Genomic DNA, 12,437 nt, shown 5'->3' on the forward strand with positions numbered 1-12,437 from the left:
TCACTTACACTGCCGCGGTCCCACTTCAGTGCCAGCTCTGAGGGGACACAGGAGCATGGAGAGTGGGATGAAGGCCTTTCTGATGCCGACCTCAGAAAGGACCAGCAGGACCTCAGACACTGATGCCCCAGTGTAGGCATAGCCAGGTATCCTCACTGCCAGGAACCTCCGGTCCCACCTGCTCAGGCAATGCCGGTCCGCTCCTCCTCCCCAAAACCTTTGTGGACATTGTAAATTTGCCCTTTGAGGGCATTGCATATAACCCATCATTTTACAGGTGGGAAAACTGGGCCCCACCAAGAGATACAGGACTTGCTTGAGGCCGCACAGAGTTAGTGACATCGCAGTCCCATGCAGGGTTTGAAAGCAGGCACATGCGGAGAGTCTCCCACCAGGACATGAGAGAGGAACAAGGGGTAAAGCCTGCCCTGACTACAGCTCCAAACCGCTGTGCCCAGCTCTCAGCCCCGGGGAGCACCTCTCGTCAGTAGTCCCGGCCCTGGGATCAAACAGCAGCTGTGCTAACAACTTGCAAGCCAGTGCCCACATTCCTTGCTAACTGGACTTCAAAGGAGGCTGGGAGGCCATGGCCTGAGGCTGCTGGTACTTTGCATCACCTCCATCTGGAACAGAACCAGAGTTCAAACTGGGCTTGTGAGGCCCTGCTGCGGCCACCAGTTATGAGGCTGCTGTCTGGATTCTGCAGACAAGGCCCAGGAGACCCAGTGGAGCCAAAAGCTGCACTGGGCCCAACTGGGATTTCATGAGCAGGAGCCCAGACTGGCGGGTGCATCCCTCCCCTGTCCTTGGCCAGACCAGGCCCAGCTAGAAGACCCACTTTCAGTCAGTCAGCCTCTAAAACAGGAAGCCAGGTCTCTTCCAGCTCCACCAAGGCAGAGCAACCCCTACACAGGCCCAGGGAGGGCAGTCACAGCGGAGCCCGCACAACACACGCAAGAAGAGAGGCTTGCCAGCAAGGCAGGCTGGTTTCCCCTCGCAAGAATGGAGACCAGCTTCAGGGTCTGCACAACAGCAGAATGTGAGGTGCAAAGTGCCTCTGGGCTTCCCACTGGGCCGTGTACCCTGAAGTGAGGCCACAGGCTCCTCCAAAGGCTGGGAGAGGGTGCCTCCTTGCCCCATCCCCCTCGCTCAGGACACCTGCAAATCACAGCCCAGCTCAGCAGTGTGGGCTCTTGAGCAGCACTCCAGCTGTCCATGTGCCCACCTCACTCCCCTGGACACGCTTAGAGATAGGCTGTGCTGCTCGCTTTCTACATAAATACGGGTTTTATTACTGAAAGAAGAGACCACCGCTGAATGAAGTCACGATAGTTCCACTGTCCCCGCAGCAGAAGGCCCTGCTCTGTCCCTGTAGCCAAAACTCTGGCCACAGGCCCAAGGCACTTGGGACTGCCCTCCATGGGGGAGCAGCTGAGGGGCCTGAGAGCTGAGCCCCTCGGGGTTGTCTGCGGTCTTGGGACCTGTGTCCAAGCTCAGGTGTGGCCACCAGTGCTATAGCTGGACATTCAGACTTACCGAAAATGTATAAGCATCCTAAAGTGTCCTTCCTCCTGAGTCCCCAAGTCTGGCCCCTTAGCAAGGATGCAGCTCCTTTCTCCATGGAGAAAGGTACCTCCATACCTTTCTCCACACCACCCGCAGGGTTCGGAGAAAGACGCCCAGGGGTGCGCAATGGCTGAAATGTTCTCTGCGGGTCATGCGCACACGCGGGGGTGAGGTGAGTTATGTGGTGACACACGCAGAGTTACTGTGAGCTTGCAGGACGCACAGGCAGTGCGGGTGACAGAGGCATCAGCTGATCGGTCCCACCTGCTCCAACCCGTCCAGTTCAGGGGCATCGAGGGTGCTGAGGCCCTGGGCGCCACTGTAGGCCCTGTGACCATCACCGACACTGTTGCCGGGCTCCATTGGGCAAATGTAGTCCGTCGACTCATCAAACTTCTTTTTTCTTATGTTTCCAAAATGTGAAAATCCCAGCTTCCTTGGCTAAAACACAGCAGATGCAAAACGATGAGAAAGAGATGACTGAGCTGGTATGGAGCTCACCTGACAACACATTTTAGAGCAGGCCTGTGAGGGAAGGAATAAGGCAAACTGCTTCCAGAAAAACTCTCTTCACAAACTAGCACTCCTGGAAGCAACTGGCCTGCTGGGGAGAGGCCAACAGATCAACTGTCCTGAGCAAGCAGAGCTGCTCCTTCAAGGCTCCGTGCCCAAAACTCTTGCCCTGTGATGCTGACATTCCCTGGGAGGACTCGGGACTCCCTGAAGATGCTGCAGTCTGTTCAGAGGCCAAGTTCACAGGACTTGCAACCACACAGGGAGCACCCCCTGCCTTCTCACAGCACCTAGGGCAGCCACATGGATAGCCCTTCCTGCCTGCTCCAGCACCGGAGCTGTGCTGAGTTGGCAGGACAGCTCAGGCAGCGGGGATGTGTGAGATTCAGAGCCCCTCTGAGTGGAGCTGGTGCTTAGATGACCTCGGGACCTCTGCTATCTGTGTGCTGGCCACCTCCAGGGCTGGCTGCCCACAGGGCCACTCACTGAGTTGGTAAGACAGCTCTAATTGGCACAGGGCGCCCACACTCGGGAACTTGTCTGCTTCGCAAAACGAGTCAAGGTAGCATCAGGAAAGAGGACTGGATGCTGCCTGCACATCATTTCTGTGTAAAGAAACCTGCACACCCTTGGACTCAAGAGTCCCTGGGAACTGGCCTAACAAAGAGTAACATAAAATCAAACCAAAGGTAGAAGCCAAAGCAGAAGTCACGAGAGCCTCCTCGTCCAGGCAGCCCACTTGAGTTTGGCACCAGGTCCGGGCTTATCTGCTGCCCAAGTTAAGGACCAGAAAGCAGGTCCCTGTGGCCACCCCAGAAAGGGTCTGGCAACTCACCCGGACTTTGGCTGTGGTGGTCAGTGGTGTGTAAGCAGGTGAGGTCATTTTCTCTCGTTTCTCCTGCTCAGCCTCAGGGCCGATCAAGGCGTTGAATTTGGTGGTCAGGTGACGTCTGAGGAGCGTCTTTTGTGGCGGGATGTTGAGAAGCATGGCCAGGGTGTCCCCTGTGAAGCGTGGCTCTAGGATCTAAGAAGAAACCAGACAAGTCAGCCAGCGATGACCACCAGTGGTTCCAGGTGATGACACTGAGAAAGAGGCCGCCATCGACCTGGGGGCCTCCAGGGCACTTGTCCTGTGTCCCCGCCCTGCTTGCTTCCTGGCACGGGCCCGACTCTGTGATTGACCAGAGGAGAGCTGTGCCCTCTTAGCCAAGGCTGTCTCGCTTCTCATCCCTGTCATCACCCCTTCCTCATTTCTCTGCCAGCTTTGCCTCTTGATAATGCTGAGTGCTGAGACGGATCGTCCCATGACAAGCAGGAGGTGACACCTAGGTGCCCTCTCCCTGCCCAGCCCCATGTTCCTCTAGCAGCAGGTGGAGCTGCCTGGTTAATGGGCAGTTTTCATGCAGACCCCTTGTCCTGGATCTGGACTCCTCTGGGCCTGTAGCTGGGAAAGTCTTCCCAGAGCCCATCTTATTTCCATGAAGCCTATTAAATCTCAGCCACAACAGATCAAATTCTATTTTGAGATAGCAATTTATGCAAGGAGTTCCAATGAAGTATCAACTTTCTTACTGGGATGCATGTCTAGCCCTTAGACATCAGTTCTTGAATACCCCAGGAGCACTGAGGCAAGTGGACCAGCTCAAAGAGCCACTCACAATGAGCCCTCCGTGGACGCCACTCCCACGAAGGTTGGGCGCGTATTCTGCCAGGTCCACAGACCGCAACCACTCCATCACCCTGTGGTTGGACCACTGCACAACTTCTGAAGGAGAGAGGTTACTCTGTGAGAGGGGAGAAGGAGAGTGGAGAAGTTAGGCCTACAGGTCCTACCAGGCTCCTCTGTGGAGCCAGCCCCTGGGAGTCAGTCAGCCCTAGAAGCCTCACCCAGGCCTACCTTATGCCTACTGACCCAGGCCTCCATGCCAGCTGCCTGAGAGCCTGCCTCATTCCCAAGAAGTGAAGCTCTCACTCAACCTGCAGGATCTTCCTACTCCGAGATATCTAATTGCAGAATCCCGTTACTCCCTGACTCTCTGATTACTTCGAGACTAACACATGAAGGCATGGAGTTATTCATTCAGTGATCCAGAAGCACTTTAAAAGAGGACTACCAATGACGAGCTGAGCGTTTTATAGAATAACGATCTCACTGGCGTGGCCAAATGTTTTCAGAGAATACATATTAAGATACTTACACCTGAGTGCCCTCAGGTGGCATCTGGGTCTTCAAAATGCCCAGCACTGTGCCTGACATATAAAGACATTCAAAACGTGCTTTGTTGAACAGGGAGAAAAGAGGGGATAGAGAGTACGGCTAGGAGTTTTCAATCCCCTGGGAAGCTGAGTAGTACTCTTAAAGCAGGGTTAGACTTAGTTCCCAGAACACAGGAGGCAGGGTGTTACTGACAACCTTGTAGAAGAACTCTGAGGGTCACAGAAGATTATCAGGGAATTCCCCAGGCTGTGGGTCGCTGAGTTAACTCTACTATTTCTTCTCTAGAAAAACCTGCTCATGGATTCCCTGTGAATCTGGAGCTGGAGGTCAGTTAATGTTCTAGCTACCCAGAGATTCTGAAATACCTGGTTTCCTCACAGGCTCTTTTCCACTCCTCTGCATACGTTGACACCATCTTTCCATTTTGTCTCACCCCTCTCGCTCCCCTTTGCTCCACTTCCTTGTCCCCTTTAATCATAATAATGTCTTTAAAAGACTTGCTGCCACTGCCCTCCGGCCCATAGCATGCATCTCCCCCAGGGAGATGGACATTGGAGGTATAGTGGCTGCGATGGACACAGAGTTCAGGCCACAGGCATGTTGGGGCATCATGAAGCCCCAGCAAAGGGAAGAATCCACAGCACCACGGTCCCAAATGCAGCCATTTAGTGAGTGGCGATAATGTCCTGGCTTTCTAATGCCCTATCTTGTGTGTCCTGGCTCAGGGCTACCTGGACAGGGCACACCCTGCCCTCACCTCGTCAGCCGGCCGCCGGTGCAGGCAGTGAGGGTTGAACTTGTTGACATGTAGCACGTGAATGGCACATTTGATGCTGAGATGATGTAGCTGGCTGGTGACTTTTAGGAAGAGGAGATCATTCTGGAAGAACAAAGTTTTGGTGCATGAACCAGAGCTTCTGAAGTGACAGACACCCCAAGAGGATCCTTTCCAGACCATTCAATACAATATGGACACGGCAACAGTTCTCCTTGGCATAACAGTTGGTACTTTGCTACTTGGGGTGTCTTATGTGACAAATGACACTGTTTTAAGACCTTAAGGATATGCTAGAGGTGGTGGGATCAAGTGTAAAATAACCTCCATGGGGACGCCTGCGTTGAGCTGGGTGCTCACAGGGATGACTGAAACACTGGAGGGAGGGTCCTCACCACCGTCAGGTACTGCAGCATTCGCCCATCAACTCTGGATTCATGAAACTGGTCTTTGTACTGGGGTAAGCCAATGTCATCAAGCCAACCTATAGAAATGGGGAAGTGAGACTTGTGAAAATCGGAGACTGTGGATGCAAAAAAAAACATAAAAAGAAAGCAGCAGCAAATTATCATTCAAGTTCCAGCTGTGTTTCCCCTAAAGTTTAGTAATCTGTCTGCCTATCCCAAGGAGACAGCTGCCTTTGAGGCACACATTCGCAGGGAGCTGCCAGAAATATACACACATCTGCCTGTCCTTACGTGTTACCCAAATGTGGTCCAGCAGTGCAGACTTCTCCTCCTGCTTAGTGTTGATGGCTTTCACTGCTAAAACCAGCTTTTTCCTGTGAAGAGGGTGCTTAATTCCCAGCTCCTGCAAGTGAAAGATGGAGACAGCTGTGAAATCTCGGCAGGCAACCCAGCTCTCAGAGGCTCCTGTGTCTGGGTGGAGATCCTGCACTGGGTGGAGCATAACAGCAGACCTCTGCCCACCGCCCTGGGATCAACCTGCAGCAACAGAATCTTGGCCTCCTTTGCCCATCTTCCTATGTGTGGGCATGTTGTCGGGGTGGTGGGTGGGAAGGAATGGGGGGGAATTCATCTTCCCATGCATTGGTTTGGGGAGAAGTAGGAGCCTCCTCACCCAGGGCTCAGCCCGTACCTTTTCCATGTCCTGAGGGGTAGCTGTCAGTAAAGTGTGGCCGGAAGTCACCCATTGCCTCGCAAAGATCACATACTGAGCGAGGCCGAAGTCCTCCAGCCACATGCATACACGCTCCGTGCTCCATTGGGCAAAGGGGGCATTGGCGTCACTGGAAGCAGGAAATGACCCTGTTAGCATGAGAGCCTGGGCTTCATCTGAACATAATAGTGCCTCACAAAAAGGGATTAGGTTTAAACAAACAACCCCCATAATGTGATCCAGTTGAACCACAACATACTCATTCAAGATAGACTCTTGAGTGTCCTGGGATAACACCTGGTGGGAATCTCAGATCTGCAGCTGCTGAGAGCTTGGGGCAGTTACACGCGCCTCAGGAAGCTGTGCTCAAGAGCTTCACTGATGGCGCAGTGGTAAAGAATCTGCCTGCCAATGCAGGGGACACAGGAGATATGGGTTTAATGTTGGTAAGATCCCCTGGACTAGGAAATGACAACCCATTCCAGTATTCTTACCTGGAAAATCCCATGGACAGAGGAGCCTGGAGGGCTACAGTCCATGGTGTCGCAAAGAGTCAGACATGACTGAGGGACTTAACACACACATACACAGGGAGCTGCGCTCACATGAACACACAGTCCACATACATACACACCTGAACCAAAGCCCAGAGTCACAGCCCCGTTAGGATTTAGATCCACACCTGAATCATGTTTTACACAGTGTTTAATATCATTTTTACCAAAATGCTTAGAAAGCTAGAGAAAGTATCACTACTCAAACATTAAAAAAAAAACTCCAATTATCAGTAGTTAAAATCTTATTTACTAATGAAATACTAGGAGCATTCAAATTAAAATCAATAAAAAAACTTTTTTATCACACTAGTAACACCGGTCAGAGTTGCAGTAAGTATAAGAGATAAAATAAAAAGCAAAAATATAGCTCTTAGAAAGGTAGAAATAAAGCCACTCTTTTCAGAATGACATGATTGTCTACCTAGAAAACCCAAGAGAACTCAGTGAGGTGGCCAGTTATAAAATACACATACTCTTAATATTTACATGACATACATGATTTTCTATATACCAATGCACAGACACTACTATTTTTGTTAAAATAATTTTAAATCCCACTGATAGCAACCAAAATTATAAAATGTCTAAGCGCTGCCTTTACGAGAATTGAGTGGGTCCTTGTGTGTGGGGATGGGGGAGGTGGTAACTATGACACTCAACTGAGCAGCATAAAAAGGATATGAATAAATGAAGAGCTAGATCATGTTCCTCGACAGGAAGCCTGGGTTTTACAAAGCCATCAATTCTTACAGACATCAATTTTTCATTTACAGTCTGAATATAATGGCACATGCAAATCCCAGTTGAGTTGTGGGGGGTGGGGGGAGGTTGACAAAGCAATTTTATATCCTTTTTTTTTTTTTTAAATAAAGGCGGATTCACGGAATATAGAAGACTGGCTATTCTAAAAGACTGCTTCTAAGGACGTACTTCTAAAATGCTGGTTAAAATAAGAAAAATTTTAATGCCTGAATGAGGCGTTAAAAAATTCCTTGAAAGTGAGAGGATTTCTTAAAGAGCCAGGATGACCAGGAAGCAGCATGTTAGAGCAGGTGCAGGAGATGGTGTGTGCCTTAGAGCAGGTGCTGGTCACCCAGCCTGGAGCCTAGGTTTCTAATAAATCATGAATACGTGCAGATCTAGGTTTTTTGAGACCTGGAACTTATCAAATCTGGGGCGGGGGACCTCTTTAAGAATTGAATGCAGATGGAATATGTGAATGCATGATTTGAATACAAAATTAGGAACAAAATGTGTATTTAGAATAAAAAAAAATCACAAAAGTTACAAATCTAGCTAAAATGGAAAAATATCGTGGAATCCAGAAAAATAATGTTTTCATTAATTCCAAATACACTTCTATAGTGCTTTACCTTCATATTTGGTATTCTCTGCTTGCTTCATATGTCAACAACTCAATAACATAGCTGTCCCTCTATATCTGCTAGGGGATTGGTTCCAGGACCCCAAAGACACCAAAATCCAGGGATGCTCAAGCCCTCTAGATAAAATGGCATAGTTCACTCAGCCCTCTGTATTTGTGAGTTCTGCATCCATGGATTCAACCAGTAGAAATCTGGTATGTGGTTATTTGAATCTGTGTGTGGGGCAGGGCTGTATTTTCTGTGGGAAGCTTAATTCCACCTTCCTTGTAGCACAATGGACCAATATTTGTTATTTTGATAGTATTTTTAAAAAACCTTTCAGCTTCACAATTTAAAAATGGTATTGTTAAATACAATTTTAGAATCATTAAATTTAGGAAAACTATAAAGTGTCCTTTAGATATGAGCTGTAAAATTCCACAGCGTTCAAGCTTTCTGGTATTTATTAAATATTTTTTGAGTTGACATTTATTTAATGTCCCTGTGGCTGTTGCATATTAGGCAACATCATCTTGGTCAAAGTTAGTGTATCATGTAAAATCAAGAAATTTTCATCTTTTGCCATTGTGTTCATATGATTCACTTTATTGAACAACAATCAAGAGACCTACTCACTATTTTGAGTATATCATGCAAAATGTGGGGCTGGATAAAGCACAAGCTGGAATCCAGATTGCTGGGAGAAATATCAACAACTTCAGATAGGCAGATGATACCACACTAATGGAAGAAAGCGAAGAGGAGCTAAAGAGCCTCTTGATGAAAGTGAACGAGGAAAGTGAAAACGCTGGCTTCAAACTCAACACCAAAAAACCGCAAATCATGGCATCTGGTCCCATCACTTCATGGCAAACAGATGGGGAAACAATGGAAACAGCGACAGACTTTATTTTCTTGGTCTCCAAAATCACTGCCGACAATGACTGCAGCCATGAAATTAGAAGACACTTGCTCCTTGGAAGAAAAGCTGACAAACCTAGACAGCGTATTAAAAGCAGAGACATCCCTTTGCCGACAAAGGTCCGTCTAGTCAAAGCTATGGTTTTTCCAGTGGTCACGTACGGATGTGAGAGTTAGACATATAGAAGGCTGAGCGCCAAAGAACTGATTCTTTCAAACTGTGGTGCTGGAGAAGACTCTTGGGAGTTCCTTAGATAGCAGTCAATCCTAAAGGAAATCAACCCTGAATATTCATTGGAAGGACTTATGCTGAAGCTCCAATACTTGGGCCACCTGAGGCAAAGAGCTGACTCACTGGAAAAGACCCTGATGCTGAGAAAGATTGAAAGCAAGAGAAGGGGGTGATGGAGGATGAAATGGTTGGATGGCGTCACTGACTCAATGGACATGAGTTTGAGCAAACTCAGGGAGACAGTGAAGGACAGGGAAGCCTGGCGTACTGCAGTTCATGGGGTCGCAGAGTCAGACATGACTTAGCAACTGAACAACAACCACAAAATTCACTATTTTGTTTGGAATTTATCTGTTGCTGGTGGTGAATTATTGCATTTGGTTTGATCTGGGATTTTTTGTGTATATATTTTTCTTAATATCAGAATAGTTTCTTTTAATGTCAGTGCTTACTTTATCACTTCTATTACCTTTTAATTTTAGTTTCTAAGTTTCTGGGAATTGGGAAGAAACAAATGTTCTACATATCAGAGAGACATTTTAGTTCTGAGGTGAAGTAAGTGTTTTTGAGACTGTAATTTGAGTGCCTCTGTCCTGTAGACCTTTTCAAAACATCCTAGAGCTTTGACATGCTCCTCTACCCTTAATCGTATTCCCATTTCTTGCTTTGTGAATGGTCTCTGCTCTCCTAAGCTTGTGGTATTCCCACAGTAGCAAACCCAGCCTTCCCACCTCCTGGAATTCTGTCAGTGCCAGGGTCTCCCATACTCTTGTCCGGGGCTGAACATGGTGTTAAGTGATTTAGAGATGACAGAGAAAGTACCTTTCATATACAGCCAAACCACTTGTTTTACTAACATGCTCCAAAACATCTTTCCAAATTGCAGTTAAAATGATGTAAGTGTGATTTATCAAACAGGCCATTCCCATGGCAGACGGAGAACACAGGGTGCCCTTATCATTGCATGTATTTCATTAGTCCTTTTCTGAAAAGAGAGGACTTCTGTTTTGAAAAAGCACCAAGAGACCCAAATCTCCTGTTTAGGATTATGCAAATCTGATGACTGGAAAGACTTTCCACAGACTAGCTTTTGGTTTTGTATATTTCAAATGTTCTTTCTTTTCCCACTACCCCATACTTCTGAAACCAAATGCCAGAGGACAAGTTCGTTTTGGAACAAGATCTCTGACTTTGAATCTCTGCGTCAGAGTGCTGGGCACCCTGGCACACCGGAAGCCATTTTTATAGTAGGACAGCTAATTAATGAAACCTTAGTAAACTAAACACAAAGTGATTCCAAACCACATAAACGTAATTCCACCAAACGCAATGCCCACAGCTATTCCAGTGTCATCTGACATTAGTCTAAGCATAGACCAAGGGAAAGTTGGAGTAAAGAGTCAGCAGTCTCAAAACTGCTTGTATTTGAAATGTCTTACTTATGAAAAAATTTCCAAACACAGGGCTTTGTCAGTACATTGGGTGAACCCTCTCTGGACTGTGGAAGGGGCCCAGACAAGTAAATGACCTTGGGACAAAGGCAGTGAAATGGGGCAGGGAAGGGAGGCAGGGAAGCACTCTGATCAGAGACGACTCATAAGCTAGAGTCACTAAGGCAATACACTCTGTAGACGAACTCAGAAAACCCCTCCAGAGATGGGGGCCAGAAATGTGGCTTTAAAGTCTGGCTGACTTAAACATTTACACTCTATTTTTTCTTGGGGAAAAAAAACTCTGTCACTCCACACCAAAATAAATCTCTAAATAGATGGCTTTTGAAGTTTTTAAAAATTACTTTTTAAAAATTCATTGTTTAAAACCAGTTTTTAAAAAATCATTGAAAAATTTTAAAACAAAATAATGAAAGATATCACAAAGGAAAAGTTGGTAACTTATTGTACACAAACCTAAAAATTTCATATATCAAAGTAAAGTCTGCAACAAACCTGAAACATGACCTATCACAATTTTTAGATGTGGCTTAATATCTTAATATACTGTATAGAGAACAAATAGAAATTAAATAATTAAAAGATATTCATAACTAAATAAAATGGGCAAAAATGCTCACAATTCACAAAAGAAATAAACATGTAAGCAAAATTAACAATAAGAATGTAATTTGGGGAGGCCTATAAAACTAGAAGTTTAAACAAAGAAAAGCTGCAAACAGTTAATGCTGAGAAGGTTGTAGGTGCAACAAGCACTCACCGTACAGAAGTGCTGTGTGTGTGTGTGTGTGTGTGTGTGTGTGTGTGTCTGTGTGTGTTAGTCGCTCAGTCATGTCTGACTCGGCGATCCCATGGACTGTGGCCAGTCAGGCTCCTCTGTCCATTGGAACGTAAATCAGCAAAACAGGGAAATTTTTAAACATGGATTCTTCTATAACCTGAGAGTTCCTATAAAATGTCATTATCAAATATTATATTAGCAAACAACTGTTCCACTGGAAAAAAAAGAAAAGATTAGGGCTGGAGACTTTCAATAACAATGAACTTTTCCTATAGGAATACTGGTGACAATATTTTTTAAAGACTACACCTAAATATCTATAAACTATAAATACCAGAGAGTATTAGCATATAATTATATCAAATTTCTGCTAAAGAGTAATAAAGGCTTTTCTTTCCCACCAGCAAGCTCATTTTTGTTACCACAAGCACAGCTGTGATAAACATACAGTCTTATCAGGCCTTCATTCCCATTCTCCTTGTCATCCATTGTTATTGTTAACAAAGCACAAAGACATCCAAACAAAGCAGCTCTGTGGTTGGAACTGCAGTTCTGCCTTTGGCAGAGAAAGTTCCCCACACTAGCCACCCCACACCCAAGTGACTTGGCAGACAGTGAATGGGGCCCCTTAACCATGCAGTCCTGCTCTAAGGAAAAACGCCCAAGGGTCTTAGAGAAGTTCTTACACCCAACCAATGATCCCCTCTTCAAGAATAAATCCAAAGGAAAGCCAGAAGTGGAACAAAATTTCATCATTCAAGCTTATGGTGGCTTTATTTTTTCATCCCAGAACCATTAATGTCTAAAGTCAGAAGACTGCCAAGTAGATTAGAATACTCATCGAATATATGGAAAAGCTTCCTGCAGCTTATTTTCTAATGGCTCTGAACCGGTCTCTGCCTTCTCAGACCATATCCTTAGATTCTCTAGCCTCTAAAAA

The 12,437-nt window shown here is 46.5% G+C and overlaps 1 protein-coding gene across 20 annotated transcripts in view; it reads right to left on the bottom strand.

Moving 5' to 3' along the window:
* Positions 1-12,437, bottom strand: part of PPFIBP2 (PPFIA binding protein 2) — a 163,692-nt gene that overhangs the window by 10,448 nt on the left and 140,807 nt on the right. For 16 of the 20 annotated variants that reach the window (XM_042233096.1, XM_060399948.1, XM_042233094.2 and 13 more), the window contains 7 exons: positions 6,171-6,321; positions 5,771-5,882; positions 5,468-5,556; positions 5,055-5,177; positions 3,738-3,863; positions 2,915-3,103; positions 1,831-2,007 (listed from right to left, as the gene is read on the bottom strand). In XM_042233096.1, coding sequence (XP_042089030.1) covers positions 1,831-2,007; positions 2,915-3,103; positions 3,738-3,863; positions 5,055-5,177; positions 5,468-5,556; positions 5,771-5,882; positions 6,171-6,321 — 967 coding nt within the window. Of the gene's footprint in view, positions 1-1,268; positions 2,008-2,914; positions 3,104-3,737; positions 3,864-5,054; positions 5,178-5,467; positions 5,557-5,770; positions 5,883-6,170; positions 6,322-12,437 lie in introns of those variants that run through there. The other 4 variants (XM_060399950.1, XM_060399949.1, XM_060399961.1 and 1 more) reach the window with 1 other exon arrangement.

This window comes from Ovis aries, chromosome 15 (assembly GCF_016772045.2).
Source record: "Ovis aries strain OAR_USU_Benz2616 breed Rambouillet chromosome 15, ARS-UI_Ramb_v3.0, whole genome shotgun sequence".
Taxonomy (NCBI): domain Eukaryota; kingdom Metazoa; phylum Chordata; class Mammalia; order Artiodactyla; family Bovidae; genus Ovis; species Ovis aries.